This window comes from Myripristis murdjan, chromosome 12 (genome assembly GCF_902150065.1).
Source record: "Myripristis murdjan chromosome 12, fMyrMur1.1, whole genome shotgun sequence".
Lineage (NCBI taxonomy): Eukaryota > Metazoa > Chordata > Actinopteri > Holocentriformes > Holocentridae > Myripristis > Myripristis murdjan.
This window is the reverse complement of record NC_043991.1, coordinates 3,289,772-3,313,904: the sequence shown is the minus strand read 5'-3', so window position 1 is coordinate 3,313,904 and position 24,133 is coordinate 3,289,772. Positions and strand designations below refer to the sequence as shown.

General features: G+C 42.2%; 1 protein-coding gene across 1 annotated transcript in view; it reads right to left on the bottom strand.

Annotated features, from left to right (window-relative positions):
* The window catches only part of epha5 (EPH receptor A5), a 144,480-nt gene that overhangs the window by 5,428 nt on the left and 114,919 nt on the right, over positions 1–24,133 (bottom strand). The window contains 8 exon segments of the mRNA XM_030064988.1: positions 852–1,045; positions 6,881–7,030; positions 9,768–9,909; positions 10,966–11,033; positions 18,330–18,391; positions 20,188–20,373; positions 21,585–21,710; positions 24,053–24,120. Of these exon segments, the coding sequence (XP_029920848.1) occupies positions 852–1,045; positions 6,881–7,030; positions 9,768–9,909; positions 10,966–11,033; positions 18,330–18,391; positions 20,188–20,373; positions 21,585–21,710; positions 24,053–24,120 (996 nt within the window).

Here is a 24,133-nt window from a genome sequence, read left to right as displayed (position 1 = left end):
TACGAGTACATGTCACTAGAAATAATATTTTAAAAAGTGGAGATCTCATTTTGTGCAGCTGATGAATATATGAGGCTAATGTTGGCCTTTTATTAAAATTTTGATATCAGCGCTTCAGTATCGCCTCCCTCTCATAGGATGGATCTGATTTGATCACATATTCACTGTTTAATTGATCGATACTGAAACTTCCACACACCTGATTATTATACAATATTTGGAGATGATTTTTTCAAAAGTATACATGAATAGCTTACAGTTTTACTCATCCTAGGTTACAGTGGTGACTCTAAATATTATTATTTCTGAATCTCCATCCTCCCACCGTACCAGGAATGAACTCTTAAACCAAAAACTGTCATATTAAATATTATAGTAGAGGACAAATACTGGCAGCTTCAACCCACAAATTTCCATATTTGCACTGGCTTTCAAAATCAGTTTGGGGAGTGATTTTCTCTGAAATTCACTTTATGAAAAAAAATATATATAAAAAAAAAACCTTGTCATGACTGTTGGTAGACACCTGGGGTCTCGGGATAAAAATAGACAATCCAGAATTATAAACATGGCCAAAGTTACTGGAAAAGAGCAGAAAAAAACGGGATGCGTATAACACAAAATACAGCTGAAACATTTAGCCTTTTTACATTTTTAAAGAATTCATAAAACTGGCCTCAGGAGGGCGCTACAGACCAAATGCAATAGCTCGTAATCACTGGAACCAAGTCCGTTTTTCTTGTCTGTACCTTGCATGTTGTGTTCTGTTGTTTTTTTATTGCATGTATTGTGATTTACTGTGATTTCCACCTTATCTTATCTTCTATGTTGTCTGCAGGATGAATTCCCACCTGTGCGAGGAGTTGACCAGCTTCTTTAGCGAGCTGGGGTTGCGGATGAGTTTGTCGAGCAGGCAGACGATCTCGTCAAACTTGGGCCGGTTGCTGCGCTCTCGCTGCCAGCAGTCCATCATGAGGTGGTAGAGCGCCTCGGGGCAGTCCATAGGACCTGGCAGCCGGTAGCTCTCCTCCACCGCCTTTATTACCTGCAGACAGACGGATGTAAAGGGGAAGAGACAGAGAGGGGGAGGGAGGTTAAAGAGAGACATGAGGCGGTGCGATGGTGCAGGGCAGGCTGAACCATCATGCAACTGATGGCTCTCTGCTGTTTTTATTATCCCCCATTTTCAAAAACTGGGAAATGCACAATGAATTGGGCTCTGTCTGTCCGTCCCGTGGGATTTCTGCACCCCTGCTGCCTGTTATGGATTCAACTTGAAACTGGAAGTGATTTGTTTTGACACTGGAGTCCCACATTCACCAATATAAACCTGATCGGCCCACTGTTGCACCACCACCAGGCCAACAGGGCCCTAAGCCTCTCGCTCGGTATCTAAGACACAGCTGGGTGAAATCTGATGAGCCTCCGGGGAGTGATGCTTTTTTACATCGATATCCAGTATCCAAAAAATTAAAAACTGATTGGCCCAGCAGCGTAATTACACCCAGCTCGATTTGCACCAGTTAACTCATGGAGAGAGAGGGAAAAGGCATGTGGAAAGATGTTATTAACATGAAGACATGAGGCAATGAAAAGCTGAGAGAGAGTAAGAGAGAGAGAGGGAGAAGTAGAGGATGCAACAAAACAGAAAAAATGACAGCTGAACATGCAACTCAAGGCCTGACACTAACTTTTATAAATGGCTGTCAGGTTTTGTTGCCATATTTCAATGGATTAACATTTAGAGTGATTGAGGTCCTATGTAATTATGGCCCATATTTCCACAATAAGACACTGACATAAATGCATTTACCACAAAAATGCAACGCAATTTCATTGTGGTCTACAGCTTCGGTTTTGGTTGTCTTCAGCAGCACAGCAACAAAACAAATATGTGGGTTATTAAAATAAATGAAAAACATATATATATATAAAGTACTGTGAATGAAATGATTGACTGGTTTAACTCATGATACATTACAGTATTTGTTTGTGAAGTGTTTCTATGTTTATTTAGAGGTATATGTATTTATTATATTCTTCTACGTCCATCCAGACTTCAATGTGGTGAGTTTTGACATATAAACGTCAATGGGTGGCCAATAGAGGAGATACTGACCTCTGAAAAATCCAACAAAAATAAACCAAAAATGATGCATTATGGCTTGCAGTCAGGCATAAGGCAGGATTAGATTTGTATGTGTTATAGAGCCATAAATGTTGCAAATTAAAGCAATGCTGTCTAACGAGCTTGCAATTAGCTAGTGTTGTGAATTGATTAAAACCCAGGACTTTGTTTTTCTTCCACCACACGTTCACGTGCATGGGGGTGACACAGTACACACATCAATGAAACCACACAACTCCCAAAATCTTCCAGAACAAGCCTTTGTAAAGTTCGTCTTTTGAGGTAGGAAACACGTTCAACGTGTTTGTGAAGTCTCAAGGACACAGACGATGTGTTTTGGTGAGACACTCTGAGTGTAATCAAAAGTAAAAGTGTGTTTACAAGGAGACCTATATTGGGCAAGTTTTGTTTTTTCTTTCTTTTTTTGCTTTTAGTGAAGATTTATTTTCATTTTAGACTTAAAAAATGTTGCCATGTTGTCAACAGGAGCAACCGCACGGAGCAAAATGGTCGACAGTGGCCCGCAGTCTGGTTGCCAAATACCATCCATCCACCCATCCCTCCATTTTCCTGATCCCGGACAGTGCCATGGTGGCCGCAGTCTGAGGACGTCACCTCAGATGATCCTTTCCTGGGCCACGTCCACCAGCTCCTCCTGGGGGATCTCATGGCGTTCCCGTGTCCAGCCGGGATACATAATCCCCCCAGTGGCTCCTGGGTCTGCCCTGGGGTCTCCTTCCAGTTGGTCGTGCCCGGAGCTCCTCCACCGGGAAGTAACCTGGCAGCATCCTGACAAGATACCTGAACCACCTCACCTGTCGCCTTACAATGAGCTCCTCGCCGTATCCCTCAGGGTGCACCCAGCAGCCCTGCGGAGGAAACTCAATTCCTCCGCTTGTATCCGCGATTTCATTCTCTTGGTCAGTATCCAAAGCTCATGACCACAGAGAAAGGGTTGGAACAGGGATCAAGCGGTAAACTGAGAGCTTTGGCTCGTGGCTCAACTTCTACTCCATGACTGGCGCTGCTACAATCTGCCTGTCCATCTCCTGCTGCATTTACCTCTCACTTGTGAAGACCCCAAGAGACTTGAAGTCCCCCACTTGAGGTAGTGACTCCCAACGCTCAACTCGGATAGGGCAAACCACCTTTTCCCAGCAAAGAACCACAGCCTCGGCCTTGGAGGTGCTGATCCTCGTCCCGACCGCTTCACACTCAGCTGCAAGCCTCCCAGATGTGTGTTTTGAAGGTCACAGCTTGATCAGGCCAACTGGACCGCATCATCTATAAAGAGCAAGGGACGCAATCCTGCAGGTCACCACACTGGACACCCTCCACCCCCCGACTGCGCCTTGGAATCCTGTCCGTGAAAATCACAAACAGAATTGGAGACAAGACACAGCCCTGATGCAGTCCAACACCCGCCGGGAATGAGCTTGACTCGGTGCCGAGAATGCGGACACAGCTCTCAAAGCATTTTTTTTTTTTTTTCAGGGACCGGGTAACTTGGAGCAGTGAACCTGGCACCCTGTTCTCCTGCAGCACCATCCACACGACCCCCCCGGGGTACACGGGGTCTCCAGATCCACAAAACACACGTAGACTGGACTGGCAAGCTCCCACTGACCAGGCAGAATCTGGACTTAGAGTCACCAGATATCCAGCCCTGTACCACAGCAGCAGCAGGACTGACTCAAACTGGAGATTACACTGCCCTGCTGAAGTGCCCTTGAGCCTGATGCTGAATATTTGGGGTTGCTATTCTGTGTCCGACCCGGCTCCCCACTGCCCCTGAAGGTGGAAAGTGGAATAAATTTGTCCGTCTTTGGGGATCAACAACGCATCACATGGGGTGTTTGTTTATTTGACATGCAGCGTTGCACGGTTTATCATTTCTGCAGGTATCAAGATGCAAGATGGAATCCAGAAATGTTTTCTTTTCTTTCTTTCTTTTTTTGGGGAGGTGAGTTGGGGGAGGTACAGAGTAAGCTGAATAATAAATAAACCCCCCTGGCTGGCTCTGTTAGCAGGCTAGCAGAGTTTTCAGCCTAGTTCTGCCAGTGCAAGACACTGCAGGGAATTGATTTGTTGAGTTCATGACAGCTTTTACTCCTGTCAAATTCACACAAAAGACAGACGTGATAAAACTCCAACATGCATGCATGAAAGCGTGCATGCACATGGATGCACGCACGCACACACACACACACACGGGCACACACACACACGCTCACATGCTCACACACACCAAATTACAAGAGAGCAGCACAGCATCAAATCATTGCTGTGTGTTGAGTGGGAGAAGAACTACAGAGTTGACTGGCAGGGAAGAAAGATCAGAGAGAGGGAGAGAGAGAGAGAGTGAGAGAGAGAGAGAGAGATGAAGAGAGAGGGAGAGAGAGACTAGGGAAAAGTGAGAATGAGTGAGAGCGAGGTGAGAAAGAGAAGAAATAAAGATATTTCTTTTTTGAGAGAGGAAGAGACATGGTTAAGAGGAAGTGAGAGGGACTAAGACAGAGTGCAGGAGAGAGCTGAGAAAGAGAGAGAGAGAGAAAGAGAGAGAGAGAGAGAGAGAGAGAAAGAGAGAGAGAGCCTGCACTCTTTTCTGCACAGATCAGAGAAAATCCTGCATAACGCTTTCAATTAAACATCAAACGTCTTCTCCTCTCCTTCCCCCTCTCCTCTCCTCCACTCCTCCAGACTTCTGTAAGACAGACAGCCTAATCACCACAAGAAGGAGGGAGGGGTCTGAGGCGAGGGATGAAGAGGTCACTGGAGGGCTATGTGTGTGTGTGTGTGTGTGTAAAAGAGAGAGAGAGAGAGAGAGAGAGAGATTGTGTCACTAAAACCCAAAGCTGCATTCTCTCACTTTACCAAGTAACACAGTTGCTGTGTTTCCATGAAAATGACCTCAGTGCTGCCCTAAAGGTGCCAGCCTCTCTCTCTCTCTCTCTCTCTCTCTCTCTCTCTCACACACACACACACACACTCACTCACACACACTGTCTCTCGCCCTCTTCCTCATCTCCACTCGGACACAGAGATACATCCGGGTCGTGTGCATCACTCTGCTTCTAGCATCACGTTAAATTCATCTCGCATTTTGACAGAATTTCAAAATCAACAGGATGAGAATAAACAAATAAATGAATAAACAAACGAATGAATGAAAGAGTAAAAAAAAACACACCTTTGCATTTTGTTCACCAGCACATCTAAAAGGTGCAGCATCGATGGAGAATCTATAAATCAGCGGTGAACGTGCAGCCCGCTGCTTTTCTGCTGAGCTCGTCACATCCGTGTGCGCTCACCTGTTTCACTCTTTCGCTCACACTCCTCCTCTCCACTCCCCTCCCAGCCTCTCCCCATTAAACCCAGTCTCCCCAGCCTCTCCCCATTAAACCCAGTCTCTTATATTATCTGTACTAATAGATCCCATCGATGGTTTAATAGATCCACGCAGCCGTTTGAAGCCGCTGTGTATTTCACACACACGTCCTGATCTGTGTCATCACTGAAAAATAACACACCTGGAGAGGCGCTCACTTCTCTTGCTGAGAGACCAAGGTTATTATCTTTTATTCAAACTAATGAAATAATGAAAACCAGGCGTGAAAAAACATTTTCGTTACCTGAAATAAAAATAAAAATGAGGCTTTGCGGTCTCTTGTGTTATAAAGTTATAGAGAAAATGTCTTTAGTTTTCTTCACTGTCAAGTTATCTGGTTGCTCATCTGTCCTCAGTGAATTCAGCTTTTATTACACAATACTACTGCTAACTGTTTTGAATCCAACCCTTGTCAAATACCCCGTATTACAAAAAAAAAAAAGGAAGACTATAACTACCACTAAACTGGACTAAAACTTAAGCATTTTATAAAAAAATTAAACCAAACGACATCAGCAAACCTGCTTTAAAAACTAACTGAAAACAAAAAGTCAAAATGAAATAAAAATAAAAATGAATGAAAAACACAAAACTACAATAACCTTGTCAGCGACCCAGATTTTCAAAATGATTTCTCCATAATGTCACCAATTTTTATAACATTACTACTACCACTGCTACTACTACCACTACTAAGTATAATAAGAACGATTAAAAACTTTACAAATAACAAGAAATATAATACAAATATGTTACAAATAGCTTCACCTATACATTTTAAAAGCTATACTATGGCAGGGAAATATTATACTGATACCATGACATTAGGTTAGATATTATGGTTTACATTTTCTGAATATCATCATACTGTACCATCACGTGGTATCAGTGATGTCTCCTGGTTTTAACGGCGGCGATAAAGTGAAGCGATGAGGTTTTCTGCCGTTGTTGGCGTCTACTTGTTTGGTCATCATATCCACATTATTAATGGTTTAAAATAATCTACAGCGAGTAAATATCTTATTAAAGCACCGACAGTCATCACTACAATATCGTCACAATATCGCTGTCGAGGTATTTGGTCAAAGATATCGTGACACTAGATATCGATGCACTTTCACTTTTTCACTCTAGAGACAAACTGTTTGACTTTTCATGAATTTTCAAAGATTTACTGTCTATTTTGATCCCACATGTGGCCGTAAAGCGCTGAAGTATCTTTGAGAGACACTGAACTCATCATTTTTCAAAAAGGAATTACCATCCTCGGGGAAATAATTTATTAAAAAAAAACAGACAAACATGCACACACACACACGAGGATACACACTTTGACTGACATTTCCGCGTCCTGTCAAACTTACGTCCTGATTGGACATTTCCCAGTAGGGCCGCTCCCCGTACGACATCACCTCCCACATGACGATGCCGTAGCTCCACACGTCGCTGGCCGAGGTGAACTTCCTGTACGCGATCGCCTCCGGAGCCGTCCAGCGGATGGGGATCTTCCCGCCCTGCAGCGACACGGAGACGCATTTATCAAGCGATGCATAAAATCACAATATTTTACCCACAATCATGAGTGCATCACAATAAAGGGCGATTCTGCCATTTGCAATATATTGTGAGATAATCAGCGGTGACACAACATGATATCTGTAACTGAAGAAGACAAAAACACCCTGGAAAAGGCAAAACAGTTTTTCAAAAAGCAGGAATCGATTGGTGTTTTTCGGTGTTTCAATCTGCACAGCGAACACAACACGAACATGACACAACAGTTCCAGTTAAAACACCTAAAGGCAGGGAACAAACACACCTCACAGGAAGTCAGATGTGCTATCAGTGCAAATTAAGTGAAATTAAAATGAACGCCGTATCATTCCACCCCTTTCTTTAGACCATTTTTATTATCTTTTTTTTATATAATTGAACATTCCCATGTTCAATTATGTGTCAAAAGTTGTTGATATTATAGGCTATATGTTATGTATATGTTGATGTTGAGTTGATACCATTTGTTCCACAGATGTGGTGTTAAATTGAACCATCTTTGACCTCAAAATACCACATGAGGACATCGAGACCTTGAGGAACACCACAGAAAAATTCATTCTGTGATCTGGTATCAAAATCTTTTGACATTTGAAGATTTCTGTAAAAATTGCATATTGTGGTGACTGGATGTTGAGCGTTGTGTTGTGTAAATGTGTCAGAAACTGGCCCTTCCTGTCAGTCCAGCTGGAGAAGCAGAGCTCCTCTGAACGGCCTCGCTCTCTAGTTTGTGTCTGTAAAGTTTGATGAGGCTGTGATTCTCCTAGAGGTCACTAGAGGTCATTTCCTACAGCGACGTCCAGTTTGACAAAAGTCTCTGCCTGCAGTGAAATGGCTGCTATGGGGGCCAACATCATCACACAGGAATCAAATGTGGCTCATTGAATCCACAAGAGTCTCAGCTTTCCAGTCAAAGCCAACTGATGCAGCTCCAAGACTGTTTAGGCCCCAGTCTGCACACACACACCATTTTACAACAGGCCACAAGAACACATGTGGACTGCAGGCTTTGGGGCCCAAACTGCATGGGATTAGCAGAAGGTGGGCATGTCTGCAAAGGGGAGAGCCGTGGCTGCCCAGAGAACCCACTTTCATTCACACAGCTGGAGGTCAGAGGTCAAGGGATTCACATCAATGGATACCTTTGGTTGTCTACTTTCACATGACACCAGTAACTTCACTATAAAATCCTCCAGTCCTCTACAGCCTCTGAGAGACAGTGCTGTATGTCGGCTGGACCTGCTGGGGTTAAGGGGTTAAAAACTCAAATACTGATACTTGGCACCAGGGTCATTCCATGTCATTTCACCATATGGCCCATGCACTTGGGTCTCAAAAAATTCTGAAATTTTCACCAGTTGTTCCTTATTTATCCAATAGGCGCACTGTTTAGTTTGCTCGGATTGATACTTTTTGAGATATGGACAATTTAGTGAGGGGGATTATGTGTCGATTTTGGTGCAATTTCGGCGCGTCCTTATTTTTCCACCATTTTCAGGTGTCAATATCTCAGAAACTACACCACATAGGAAACTGAAATTTGGTACGGTAATACACCTCCACCTACTCTCTCAGAATATACAAAAACATCTGTCATACATCATAACTGGTAGGCATGTCAGCCCTTCAAAAATGGGAAAAAAAAAAAAATTACACGGGTTTCCTGGGTGTTTCCTGAAAATTTGTTGAAATGACACGGAATGACCCACCAGTGTTTTGATACTGTCTCACAATATACTGCATTATTGATTTATAGCAATAAATGACTCCTAAATGATTGCCTTCCACATCATAACCTCTATAAACGCAGTCAGACCTTCTATATGTTAAACTGCTTTGATGTAGAAAGAGAACCTCATATGTTTGCGCCCATAAACCATAATTACATAATCATAATTACACAAATGACCTTTTTTCAATAATGCTCAGTTGCTTTTTTTATTTTCTTCCATAATCCCTGAGTGGGCTTCAAGAAACCAAGAGCTGACCTTCGACGTCCAAAAAAAAAAAGTTCACAGGCTGAGCAAAAAAGGAGCTTGATGTGGCGCTGATGGACACAGCGGTGCGTCCTGAGCTCTGGTTATCGGCAGGGTGAGAGCTCTGTTACTGTTGCAGCTCCGTCAGAGAGAGAGAGAGAGAGAGAGAGAGAGAGGGAGAGAGAGAGGGAGCTGTAGCCCGGCAGTGAGAGGTGAGTGACAGGATATTTGGTGCTAAGGCAGCAGGACTCGGCGCTAATTGACTGTTGTGGAGACTGAGCTGAGTGCTAATTGGCCCTCCTCCTGCAGGAAGCAGCCTGTCTCTGGCTGACAGGACTCCACTGTGCCTGGGACACACAGCTCAATTTAAAGCCTGCTGTGAGAGTGTGTGTGTGAGTGAGTGTGTATTTGGCGGCGTGCATGTGTGAAATTGTGTGTCGGGTGAGAGTTTTCCGCTTAATCCAGAGCTGGGTATACCACATTCACCACACACACACACATGCACACACACACTCTGCAAATTAAATATAGATGTCAGGCATTATGCCCATCATCTCCACTGTCAAACACACCATCTTCACCGTCCTCGACACCGAGACAACACACACTCGCTGTTCACTTCCCAGCTCACTCTCTGTCTATCTGTCTGTCTCACACACACACTCACACACTCACACACACACTCACACACACACACACACACACGCGCGCGCGGTCTTACCCGTGTGGTGTACGCCGCCTCAGGGTCGTCCTCCAGGACTCGGGACAGGCCGAAGTCAGACACTTTACACACCAGGTTGCTGTTGACCAGGATGTTACGAGCGGCCAAGTCGCGGTGCACGTAGCCCATATCAGACAGGTACCTGCATTTCCCAGCACACACAGGAGTCAACAAACAAACAAACAAACAAACAAACAGACAAACAAACAGACAAACAAACTTGTGTCCTGCATTCAGATGGACACTGTCCTCCAGCAAAAACCGACCCCACAGGTTGTTAATACAGCAGCTCATTATGATCTATAGTTTTAAAGTCAAGCGCCCTCTAGTGGTGGTTCTGTATATAACGACACTGTGGTGTGGTGTTAAGGCCACATGAGGATGAGTCAGTCAACACAAGTGCTCTCCTACAGGTAGCTGATGTTAGTAAATGTTCACTAATATGACAGTTCTTAATCTGAACCCCTTACTCCTAACCTTAACCATGACGCAAACCTTCTCCTTACCTTAACGACAACCTTTTCCTAATCTTAACCAGGTGTTTTTAGTGGCTAACTTGCCAGCTAGTCGATCTCAGGAAACGTTCCTGTGGATCGTATTAGAGGAGTGGAACAAACAACCTGTGTGGTCGAATGGACTCAAAAAAATCCCTCATTTATTCTCTTTATTGGTTTATTTATTCTGTGTTAGAATTTTGTTTTTTCTTCAAACACGTGGGATGACCTAATCCCACTTAAACAAGTACAAATCTGCTGAAACAAGGCAGAATAAGGCAGGTCAGCCCACAAGCATCAAGAAAATGACACTCGATTCAAGAAAATTGATTAGTGTTGGAAACGAGTGGGATTATCTGGTCCTACTGGAAGATTTTATTTTTTTTTTTACCTTGTGTGAAGAAAAACAAGATTTTAACATGAGAATCTGAGATTAAATGACTTGATGAGATGGGGATTTTTACAGCATATCTAAGAATATCCATCAAACATCTGTAAACATGCACATCTGTGTGAAATCACAAAAAAAACACAAATCAAAGCCAATAAAAGTGTTTCAAAACAGTTTGAGACTGAATGACATGTTAAGATGGAGATAATTTTGCAGTGTGTGAGAGCGACATGCCCATTAATATCAGCATGTCTCTCACTGTGTGTGCAGCATGTGTCTGAGTGTGTGTGTATGCGTAATTGTGTGTGTGTACCTCATGCCAGATGCAATCCCACGCAGCATACCGACCAGCTGGATTACAGTGAACTGACCATCATTTTTCTACAGGGAGGAAAACAAGAAAGAAGAAGAAAAAAGAGAAATTTTGTCATCATCTGTTTGTTTGTTTTTTTTCACAGTTCTTGTTTGGGGAAGATGAGATGAAACACAACAAGACAGAGGTCAAATCCACATGTTCACAGACACCGTATGGACCTCCACTCCGCTCTGCTGCTGTTCTGCTGTTCTGATGTTTCAGCATCTTTTCTACCACGTCTGAAAATGTCAACTCTTTGATCAGCAATATTTCTTTTCTTCTGAGAATCCATAAGCAGCTCAGAGGGAAATATCCCCACGTTCTACGGAGACACTCTCCAAATCGTGATGCACCTCAGTCACGCAGATTCCCTGAAAACGGAGCCATCCCCAACACAGAACTGAGCACAAAGCCTTCGTTCCCCTCCTCGTGCCTCCTGTTAGGTTCTTGTTTGGTGTATCACCTACACACCTCTCCTCTTCCTCTCCTCTTCCTCTCCTCTTCCTCTCGTTTCCATGTGTTTCCATCCTGCCGTTACATCCCACCATCTTCAGTATAAAATCCTGAAGGAGTGGAGTCTACTTGTGATTGTTCATCTCACTGCAAAAACTCAAAATCTTACCAAGAATATTTGTCTTATTCCTAGTCAAAATATCTCATTACACTTAAAATAAGACATGATCACCTCAGAAATAACTTGTTTTTAGACAATTTTCATTTGTTTCAAGTGAAAATTTGCTTTAAATAAGTGAAAATTAGCTTGAAACAAGTGAAAATTGTCTTATTTTAAGTGTAATGAGACATTTTGACTAGAAATAAGACATTTTGACTTGAAATAAGACAAGTATTCTTGGTAAGATTTTGAGTTTTTGTTTACCTTCTACCTCAGCAAATATGAATTCTGGTCACCATCACTGGGCCCATGGTAACCAAACATTATTACCCTCAAGATACCAATGCAAAGCTAAAGACGTGCACAGAAATTAGTTTGACACGGCATCACCAGCCCTGCCTCCTCAAAATGACGTTCCCATACAGCAAATATGCATTCTGAGTTACATTTGGGGTTGAACGATTTTTTTTTCCACTGACTATGTTTTGTTTCTGGCTTCACAAACACATTTCATATCAACATATCTTGCATATCATGTTGGGCAGCAACATTTTTGTGATTTTAGCCACCAAAAATATTTGGTTAAGGTTAGATTTAGGCTTAAAAACCACTTGGTAATGGAAAATGTAAGGTAACGTTTGCAAAAAACAAACACCACTATCACTTCACGCTCGACTCGAACTTGTGTGACTTGGGTGAAAGTCGGTCAAAGGGATTACAAAGGTTCTTACAAACTTAACCCTATAAAGCCGCACATGTCATATTTAAGACATGATTTTTTTCAGCCTTTTTTTCAGCCAACATTTCATTTTTGTTTGTAAAACCGTGTTGAAAATGGCTGTCTTAAATTTAACACAGCAGGTATACTGAGGTCATTTTCACCAAATTGGTCATAATAAAAAAAAAAAAGATAACACAAAAAAATGGAAAAAGTGTTATTTTCTTTTATATGTTTGGAACTACCAATGTGTTAAAGAACTTTTGTGTTTTATGATGTTTTTGTTTGTTTAAAAAAAAAAAATCAACAAATTGAATCTCATAGTTGGGAATTGATATTTGGATTTTTTTTTTTTTTTTTTTTTTTTTTTTTTTGGCTGTTTAGCTGGACCAATAATGGCTCCAGTTTCCAAGAATTGGAATTTTCTGTCAATTATTTGATGGTTCAGGCTTTACAGGGTTAATTAAGAATGCAGTTTAGTTGTATGAGAATGTAATTTTTAGGAGTCACAGCACCTCTGTTCCCTCTGTGCAACCTGCAGGCTCTGACTCTTAATTTTCAGAGCGTGGCCGGTCCTGCGGCTGTGCAGGTTTTGACCTCTCAACTGGAAACCATCCAGCCTTGCACTGTTTTCCTCTAAAAACCTCCAGTGAGCCTCCCTCACCTTCACAGCTCACGGCTTCAAAACTCACTTCCCAAAACTGCCACAGCTACCCTTCTCATAGCTGCCAGCATTACACTGCAGACAAAAAAAAAAAAAAAGAAAAAAAGAAAGGGCATACAAAATAAAATCCAAAATATTCAACACATCAATTTAAATCACAAAATATAGTCTACTCTTCATACATGGCTTGAAAAAAAGAGTATCCCCTACAAAACAAAAATATATTGCACTATACTGGAAAATATTATGTGATCTCTTAGATAATACATTGCCATATATGGGAACTAGTATTTATATTTTCCAATATATTGCAATATCTGAAATGCTCAATTACTTATATATTAAAATACATTGAAGCAATATATATATATAAATATATTGCATTATATACTGTATGTTTCACCAATATATTAGTCCATGTATTGCTAAGACATTTTCAAATACATAACATATTTAAATATATTGTAATTCCATATATTAAGTGTAATATATTGTAATATTTTGTAATATATTTCATGTAATATATTGGTAAATATATTTTCTTTCCATAAGGGATGTGCCAGCTAACACCAATATGTGCATTAAAATGTACAAAAAAGTGAAATAACAACATACAACATTTCAAATCTAAAATCTTCTTCCTCCATTTTCAGCGTGGAGTCAGTTTGCGCTCATCATTTTTTAAAGAGGACGCTTCACATGGGTTGCCAGGTTGTGTGAGAAAATTTAAGCCTTATGTGTGAGGCAGTTTCCAAATCTTATATTGGGAAATACACATCTCACACAAAACACTCACTGGATTGGAGATGGGTGTCAGAAACCTGGAGATTAACAGGATTAAAGAGGGTTGATAGGGAAGTCCGAAGCACCTGAACCTCCCACTCCCACCTGAAATGGGAAGGTAATCTCAGGTTGGACTTTATGGTCCCTCGTTCCAGTCTTGCATTAGCTGAGCTGGTTATTGCCGAGGCAGTTCCAGCTGACATGATCACCTTTTCTCCCCGTCGTCGCGCCCTCGGTTCACCATCTCTCCCGGTGTAATTTCCCGCTGCTGCTCCTCCTCCTGCCGGGTCGTCCTCCTCCATCTCCCACTCATCTTCATCATCATGGCTCTCCGAGGCGCACGGTAAACCTACAAACACGTCAGCAGTTTCCACTGACCAGAGCCCATTGCATATCCATCTCCTTCTTCTGTCTCCCAGCCTCCTCCTCCTCCTCCTCCTCCTCCTCCTCCTCCTCCTCCTCCTCCCCCGGCCCGGGTGAGAGAAAATCCTGTCAGGTGAGGACTTTGATCTTTCCCTTCTGCATTCTCCGCTCCTGCCTTCCAAGGGCACCCGCAGCTTCATGTTCTTAACTTCCCCGAATTTCCACTTCTTTTCTGATGTATGTCTTTGTCATCCGCTCCGTCCTCCCTCAACGCCGCGGTGAAAAACACGACTACATTTCTTGCACCGCTCCCTACGCCTTCGTCTCCTATAGGGGCTCTGCTTTCTTCATGCAATATTTAGTCCTGTCTGCCTGTCGCTGTGTCTTGCCACAGTGATGGGTTTATGTACCAGGGCAGTGGTTCTCAAACTTTTTTCAATAATGTACCCCCTTTGAAATACACTACTCACAAAAAGTTAGGGATATTCGGCTTTCGGGTGAAATTTCAGGATGAACCTAAAATGCATTATAACCTTTACAGGTGAACTTAATGTGACCTTCTGTAAACTTTTGAATGCACATGTCCAACTGTTCAGTGTTTCAGTACTTTTTGCAGAAGTTGCTGTTCTCTAACAAAGAGTTTAACGGCAAAATTCACATCAGGTGTTTGATGCTCCAGCTCATCGAGGTCGTATCATTAGGGAATGGCTGCTGGAGACTGGGGTACCTCAAATGGAGTGGCCTGCACTTTCTCAGACCTGAATCCCATAGAAAACCTATGGGATCAGCTGAGTGGCCGTGTAGAGGCTCGGAGCTCTGTACCCCAGAACCTCAATGTCCTGAGGGCCGCCCTTCAAGAAGAGTGGGATGCCATGCCTCAGCAGACAATAAGTCGACTTGTGAACAGCATGAGACGTCGTTGTCAAGCTGTAATTGATGCTCAAGGGCACAAGTTATTGACACTGACATTTTTTGTTGTGGTATATCCACCACTGTTGTTGGCTTTTGTTTCAGATGAATTGTTTGAGATGAGGAAATCACCAGTGTATGCTTCTACTTAAATGCCCTACTTTCATGATATAATATCACTGTAGCATGAACTTTTTACATTTCCATAAATTTCACCCAAAAGCCAAATATCCCTAACTTTTTGTGAGTAGTGTATTTTTTTCCTCATCAGTGCAAAACAAAAAAAGTTGAAACAACAACCAGATGACTCAGGAGATTCTATTGTTTCTGTTTTTCTTGATTTTTGTCTGACTTCCCAGTCATAGTGAACAACGTTTATGAATCTTACTTTTCTTTGTTGCACGTATTGCAGCATTGGCTCAATATTTTAGGATTTATGCATTGTTGATATTTTTCAAATCAACATTTAAAAAAAAAAAAAAAAAAATCGTACCTACCCTCTGCGATACTCCAAAGTACGCTTAGGGGTACGTGCTCCCCCAGTTGAGAACCACTGGACTAAAGGGTGCATTTCACATGTAAACTGTCATGTCCATTCAGAGGTTCTCCTCTTTCATTATGAACCACCTTACAGGGCTGTCCTCTTAATTCAGGACTCTTGTTCTAATCTGTAATTAAACATAAACTTAGTGGACACTTTATCCAAAGGCACATGTAATGCCATGACTGTTTCCACTTTAAACATGGCTGGCCCAGGGAGAGCTTAAAGGACCATACCACTGATTTTGAATGCCTACATTTACCTACATTTTGCATTGTAGGTCATAGGGATCTAAATAAACAAAAAAACATAAACCCAAACAAACCATTTTTTTCAAAATCATGCAGGCATACTCAAGATTTCACTACATATAATTAAAGTTCCTCAGTTTTCAAATTTGAGTAGTTCATGTTCATATTGTAGTGGGATGAATGGAAACCAGCGGCTGGAGGAAAGGGAGGAGGAGTGATGTGGCAGCTCTGAAACCCTACTGCTCGCTTTGGGAAGAGATTCGCAGAAACATGAAGTTTATACATTTTGTAGACACTGTGCTAAACATGCAGAATCACCGGTGTGGTCCTTTAGCACATAATTCTGGGCATGTTCTACATGACGAGCTACAACGAACCATTTTAATTAGGGCCAGATCTTCCTCTACCTTCAGCGGTGCGTGGCTCACTGAGCTAGATGGAAGGATAAATGTGTTCAGCGGTTTCAGTTCCACCATCAACCTTCTCCTAAAACGACTCCCAAGACGTGTATTTCAAATCCACATGATCCACTAAGACAGCTTCAGAGTTGCTGTGAGGTTTATTTGTTCCACTTTAACAGAACCAGGCTAATGACTCCCACAGACTTCAAGTCTTTATGCTAAGCTAACAGGAAATGCTAGCACTGGACGTACAGAGGTGAAAATGGTATCGAATAGTTTGCAGTAACGCTCTGTCCAACATCACAACAAGCCACTCAAGACGGACACGCCGACCTCAGACAGACCACATCTTCCCATTGGCTTAATGAATTAACCCACCAGTGTGTATGTGACCAGCATTCATGTAGCCATGCTCATTCACACTGTAATCTGTCTTTCTGTCTGTCTAAGCCGGGAGCTTTCATTTCCCCATGGTGCCCTGATGCACCGCTGCTCAAAGTTCACCGTTCACCTGCAGGCGGATTCTTCGTTGAAGCCATTTCTTTAACCCCGGCTCATGATGGAGGATTCCCTCGCCGCAGATATCGCTGCCAATCCGACCAATCAGACCTTCCTCGGTGACCTGACCCTGTGAGAGCAACGGCACCTTGATCCGAGACTCTGCGGCCAAACTCTCCAGGTGGTGTGGGCTCTTTCGGTGTGCCTTTGGACGTTTCTGGCAAAGCTTCAGCCTCACACCCAGGGACAACATCTTCACAGACTGTAGGAGAATTTCAACATCTGAACCCCGCCGACAGACCCAGGACCGAGCTGCTGCGCGTCTTTGAGAGGTGCCAGCATAACCCGAGTCCACGAAGCAGGACACACAGCGCTGGATTATATTGCACGCTGAGAATCCTGAACATGAGCTCCATACATGAGAGCTAATTACCCGTATCATGTTCACAAATACATCACCAAGACTGAAATCTCCACATGGTGCACACGAAGAAAACACTGCACAACACTGTCTTCTGCTCAGTGGCTTTGGATGCAACAGCACAAACATGATCAGTGATAAAAACGATTTTGCACCAACATTTTCTTTCACTGTGATGCGTCATCCTTTCACTTTTTTTTCTCTTTGGAAATGCAGAATTTTGTGCGGTTGAACTGGAGGTGGTGGTAGTTGGGATAAGTAGGACAAACAGAAGAAGCAAAAGAAAAGAAGAGGAATAAAAAAAAAATCTATTTCCGCCTGCGGGAAGACAATGCAATTTCGATTTAAAGGCAGACTCTGTAGTTTGGAAGGGGAGGGCTCACCACTTTGTCTACTGATGTTGAAGAGGAGGCTGAGGAACGATAAAACCCCTCAGGTTCACGTCAAGACTGATAACCTCTAGAATGAATGCATCAATTTTTAAATGCCTGTCTTCAATCTAATGTTTAGATGTCAAATGTAAAGAAACGCACCAACAATGGAGACGCAAACAATGGAAATGCTCTTGTATTTGGGGTGATGATGGGTTGTCCTGACCTCCTGAGGCGTTTCTTAGTTTTATTCTTTTGAGAATCATAACGAGGTGGGATGGCCTCCCATTGGAAACTGCCTTTAAATTTAATGTCCAACTTCCATCATGCATCAATAAAAAGCACCGCCTCTGTGCATCTGCCCATTATCCTCCCAAAGCTACATCCTCCCAGTACACCCAGTACAGTCCAGTGGAGCCGACTCAGACCCCTCCTGGTAGAAAAGCCAAAGCTGTTGCAAAAAAAAAAACGTCAATTAAAACTCAATTAAATCTCCTTACTTTCACTCCACTTCACTTGTGGATTCCTGAGCTGGTGAATTCCTGGTTGTCCTTTTCCCCACCCTTCTCCCGCACCTCCTCCTCATCTTCCCCATCATCTTCCTCTTTCTCCTCCTCTCCATAATATTCCTCTTACTCCTGTTTATCCACTGCCGAGCTCCTATAATCATCCTCTTCTCCTCCTCCTTTTCCTTTTCCTCATCCTCGTCCTTCTCATAATCCTCCACAAATTCCTTCCCTTTTACATTCGTCTTAATCCTCCTCCTCTTCCTCGTCCTCGTCATCTTACCTTGAGGAAGGTGTCCAGCGATCCGTTCTCCATGTATTCAGTAATGATCATCACTGGTTTACCTGAGAAACAAAATATTAGAAAACATTTCATTAAAAAAAAACGATACACATGAAGTTTGGTCTTAAAATACAGTCTCTATTTCCTTTAAGGGTTAAACGTATAATGTAAATCTGGATACTGGAACAAAATTTTATACCACATCGCAGGAGGGGGTTTTTCATAAACCTCAGCGGCAGGGTTAACGGTGCAGCAGTGTGTAATTTGTTTTATTTTTCCCTCTCGTAAACAGCGATCACGGCCTCAGGTTTACAGCTTGCTCGGTTTTTTATTTCTCCTGATCATCTGCATTTTCCATGAGCGAATTATAAAAAGGCAGCCTGCTAAATAAATGCTTATGGCTTCAGAGGCCGAGTTATGAACTTGGTGTACTTTTTTTTTTTTTTTTTTTTTTTTCCAGGGGCAGCATTAAACCTGTGGGAAGATGTTCTGGGATCAGCTCAAAGAGGCTCTTTTTAGTTAATCAACACCGACGGTGAATCTGGGAGGCCCCTTGGTGGCGAGTTATAAACTGCGTACAAAAGGCAAAATACTTTTTTCCCTTAAAAGTACGGAGAATCCAATCTACATCTCTAAGAAACTATAAATGTCGACTAAGGACGTGTGATAAACCAAACTTTAACTTAACTTTGACTTGGTATTTTGGTAGTTGGGGTTTGGTGTTCTTGTTTCGTATTTTGCTTCCACACACTCGTATTCACACTCATACAGAAATATGTACACTCACACGTACACATACTCACATAGGTCTGTACACTCTTTTCACACACTTTTCACACACTTTTACACACATTTGCTGCATTGATCTAATGTATATTTGCATTGACTTAATGTATATTTGCTCTTTTTCGTTGGTTTGTTGACAATTTTTGGGCATTTTTTTTTTTTTTTTTTTATGTAATCAAATTTTGAGGTGGGATTCTCCTATAAGCCCCTCTGGGTTTTCTGTATCTCACCTGCACAATCTATTGTTATTTCATTTTTGTTCTGATGTTTTGCTTTTATTGTGCAAAAAATAAAAATAAAAAATAAAAATTTTCAGTGTAAAAAAAAAAAAAAAAAAAAGAATTGTGCTTTTGCTGTAGCTTTTACTGATTGTGCTGTTTTTTTTTTTTTTTTTTTAGCATTTTGATTTCATCCATCCTACATATGCATCCTTTAACTATGCACCGTCTGCGAGTTTTGTCTCCTTCTTCGTTGTTGTAAAATGAAGATACACTCTTGAAGAAAAGCGTGCTGATTTTCCGTCTTATGTTCTGGTACAAATGATATTCTGCCCCTGTTTTTCTCTTCATTATATGTCTATTTGCATGTGAAAGCACGCGGAGCTGCTTTTCTTGTACAAAAAGGTGTGATACAAATAAAGTTTATTATCATTACCGCTTGCTCTGGAGAGGCATTTTCAGTCCCACGTTATGATTACAGAATAGTTTCATGAATAGAGTTCTGTTCTGTGTCTTTCCGAGCGATAATTTTCCCCCGTCTGACTCAACCTCTTCTTTTAATATGCCGGGTTCTGTTGGCAGGAACTTTATGATGAATCTATTTTGCAGCCCCTTTCATTTTGCACATGGTCACGGATGATCAGGGCGTGGATGTTAAATATGCAAAATCTCATTTACATATTGATACATCACCGGCTTTTCACGACCTCTTTTTCACGGCCGCTGTAACGCTGTAACTATAAAGCAGCCGCCACCTCAGTGACTTTATGATTCCCCTCAAATTACCGCCGCTGCAAAGCTGAGGTTTATGAATTCGGGGGTTTAAAAAGGGAAATGACAGCGTGACGGCTCACTCTTGGTGACCACGCCCTCCAGGTGGATGATGTTTGGGTGGTCAAACTGGCCCATGATCGACGCCTCCCACAGGAAGTCGCGCCTCTGCTGCTCCGTGTAGCCGGCCTTCAGGGTCTTGATGGCGACCGGGAGCTCCCTCTTGCCGGGCAGCCTCAGCGGGCCGCTGCACACTTCGCCGAACTCACCTGGAGGAGAGGGGGCGGAGCTATGACTGAGGCACAAGCACGAGCACGACCTCACCTGAGACCTCAGAATGATTCGCTCAAAGCCTAACAGGCTGGCCCTAATCCCACGTCCCTCTGAAAGAGCATGAATAACAGCATTTATTTCTTTTCTTGACTGATTCATTCGCTGATTCCATTAAAACTCAAGACGCCCATTTCAAACTAAACAATCTAATAAAAGTAAAGCTCACGAGAGAGAACACATCCTAAAACAATACCTCAATAAATAAACAGCTGTAAGTGCCATCACTTTTAATTTTTTTTTTTTTTTGATCTCATAGAACAGCAAAGATCTGTATACGCCTATATTATCATCCTACAGTGACCAAGTGATGACCTCTGTCTCTGAACATTAAAAAAAAAAAAAAAAAAAAAAAAAAAAAAACAATGGAAAATGTATTTTTAAGGTCTTCACCCCTAATATTACTGCAAATGTGCTGAAAAAAAATATAAATAATAAATAAAAAAATATAAATAATAAATAATAAATATAAATAATAAAGAAAAATATAAATAATAAATAAAAAAATACTGTCTGTACCCATTCTTTCACCTAAAGGCATAAATACACACACTATTAGACTGTTTTTTCTTAACTAACCCAACAGTCATAATCCATAATAATCCATTCGTACGAGATTAGATCCCTGAGGGGAAATTGGGTAAATTAATCCATGTGGCTATTCAACCCATGTTTGGATTTGTGTACCAATACCAGCCAAGCATAAAAACAAAACAAAACAAAACAAATCAAAAAACCTGTTGAATTGAGTTTAAAAAAAAGTTTTCAAGTAAAGAATAATTTCCTGGTAAAAGTGTCGGTCTTAACGGGCTGTAAACGTCAGATCACGCCTCGTCTTCTGCAGGCCTTTATTCTGAAAGGTAGACTGTGAGCCAGGCCTGTTAGCATCGACCTGCTGATCGGTTTTAACGATGACATGCTCGTAAAAAGCACAAGACTTCATTTTTGACCAACAGGCTTAATCTCATTCCTGAAGGTATAATCTGAACTCACCTTTGTGCAGTTTGATTAAAACATAACGTGAGGCGCTGCAGTAAAAATACTGAGAAAATGGTTCCGAGAGCATTTTTCTTAAAACACACGGAAAGCATGACCGGATTACGTCAGACCTCTTGACGTTATTTAATCCAGATTAGCTATTTGGGCTCACCAGCGCCGATGATCCTCTCTATGGAGATGAAGGAGACGTCAATCTCCTGGGCGAACTCGTGCACCGCCTGGTTGGGGTCCTCATAGGTCAGGGGGTCGATGTAGGTGCGCACGCCCGGGTACTTTACTGTGCACACACACACACACACACACACACACACACACAGTTAGCGTTGATATGTCACTAAACACTTCAAACTGCCCTTCGGTGCAAATCGACCCCACAGATTGTTTATAAAGCAGCTCATTATGGCCTTTAGTGACATTTCAGAGTTAGGCGCCCTCTAGTGTTGGCGTAAATAACAACACTCTGAGTTCAAATCCAAGCTAGAGCAGCGTCGCTAATGTTATGTTCATGTATGTTGATATTAGCGCTTAATATTAACATTAGCGATCTGAAAACGTAATTCAGACCTCTGGGTGTGACAGCCTCAAGAGTCAAAGTATAAAAACTTTCTCGGAGATCTGACGTGCCACATGCCAAACGTATCTGAGCAAAAAGCATGAATGTGTCTGATTTAATGCATTGATTTATTTTATTCTATCTTACCGTATTTCATCAATTAATCACCCGGGCGTTTAATATACAAAATCAACTTGGACCCCGGGCGTTTAAAAGAACCAGGCGGCTATTCGCTGCAGGCCTTTATTTATTTTTGCACGGACCTGCACCAGACCATTATCGTGATGACAGTTACTGTCCAACATATTTACAGTCGGTCGATTTAAGATTACGGTGCACCCTTTTGTTCTAACGTTAGCTAGCGCTCTTATTTTGACAGAAAACGAAAGTGCCGCACAGTTATTGTGCGGCTAACTGTTTACTGCTGCAAAAATAAGGTGAGTAGCCTTATTTTGGGTTACCTCAATATAATGCAAATAATCGCCCCGGCGGTTATTCGGGTGGGGTGCAGACCCCAGGCGTTTATAAGAACCCGGCGGCTATTTGCGGCCGGGCGATTAATAATAATAATAATAATAATAATAATAATAATAATAATAATAATAGATTTTATTTGTAAAGCACTTTTCATTCGAAAATCTCAAAGTGCTACAGATAATAAAAAAAAAAAAAAAAAAAAATATATATATATATATATATATATATATATATATAAGTAAAGAAAATAGAATAGAAAACACAGTAAATATCAGCAAAATTAAAACTCGGAGATGGAGAAGCGGCGAACAGACAGACGTCAGCGTCCTCTCCTCTCTCCTAACCCTAACAATTAAAAGCCTTCCTTTTTAAAAGAGTCCAGATTCTGTAAAGCCCTCAGCGGGGCGGGGAGACTGTTCCACAGGCGTGGTGCGGCTGAGCTAAAGGCTCGGTCCCCCATGGTGGAGAGTCTGGTTTTTGGGACCCGAAGGAGCAGGCCGCCTGTGGCTCTGGGGGAGCGGGGGGAGGTCTGTGGAGTGATAAGTGTGTGTAGAATGGGGGTTATGTGTTCATGTTTTCGGACTCTCATCAGGACCCTGGCAGCGCTGTTCTGGATGTACTGCAGCCTCTGTGTGTTCTTGCCAGGAATCCCGAAAAAGAGTCCGTTGCAATAGTCCAGCCTTGAGGAGATAAAGGCATGGACCAGCTTCTCTGCATCTGGCAGGGTTAATTGGCGAAATACGGTGTTTAACCATTATTTAGTAAAGTAACTTTTGTATACAACTCTATTTAGTACAGTTTAAATCAGTCACACCTGTGCACAGAGATTAATGTGAACGGACTAAAAGCTAAATTTCCATGATGGTCACACACTCCTAGAGGCTTTAATTCCTCTGTTAGAATAAGACTAACATGCATCACTTGTCATTCAAGTCTACACACACACACACACACACACACACACACGACGGCAGATCATGTGATGTAATCAGCGGTGATGCTTGTCTTGATAATGTTATTCAGTGTCAATCAGCTGGGAGATCAAATATGGAGAAAGAAAACACCTTTACATCTCACGAAGCAGTCAATATTTACTTTTTTGTTGTTGTTTTTTTTTGCCACGTGGCGTGAATCAGCAGGACAAGATAGTAGATTATGGTCGTTCACAATAACACACACACACACACACACACACACACACACACACACTCAGATTTGAAATTCTCCTGAGGTTTTGGCGTTTTGAGAGCGGCTGTGACGCCGGCAGATGGACACGAGGAGACGAAGCCAGAAATGTGACGACGTGTAACAGTGCTGTCAACACGCAGCAAACACACACACACACACACACACACACACACACACACACACACGCCTATGGGACTGAATTAACCCACAGAGACACGACCGCTGTGTGAACCCTCAACTGTATGTCTACTGGTAAACTCTAGATGACCTCATGCGCGTATACTCACACATGCACACACACACGCAGACACACATGCATGCACACACACAGACACACAGACACACACACACACACACATGCACACACACAAACATGATCAGTTTGGGCACTCTTAACTTACTGTGACCATTGTGGAAGTGCATCTTCTCCTCTTCAGGGTCCTGCTTGGCCTTGCTGTAGCCGCACCGCCTGAGAGGGCACA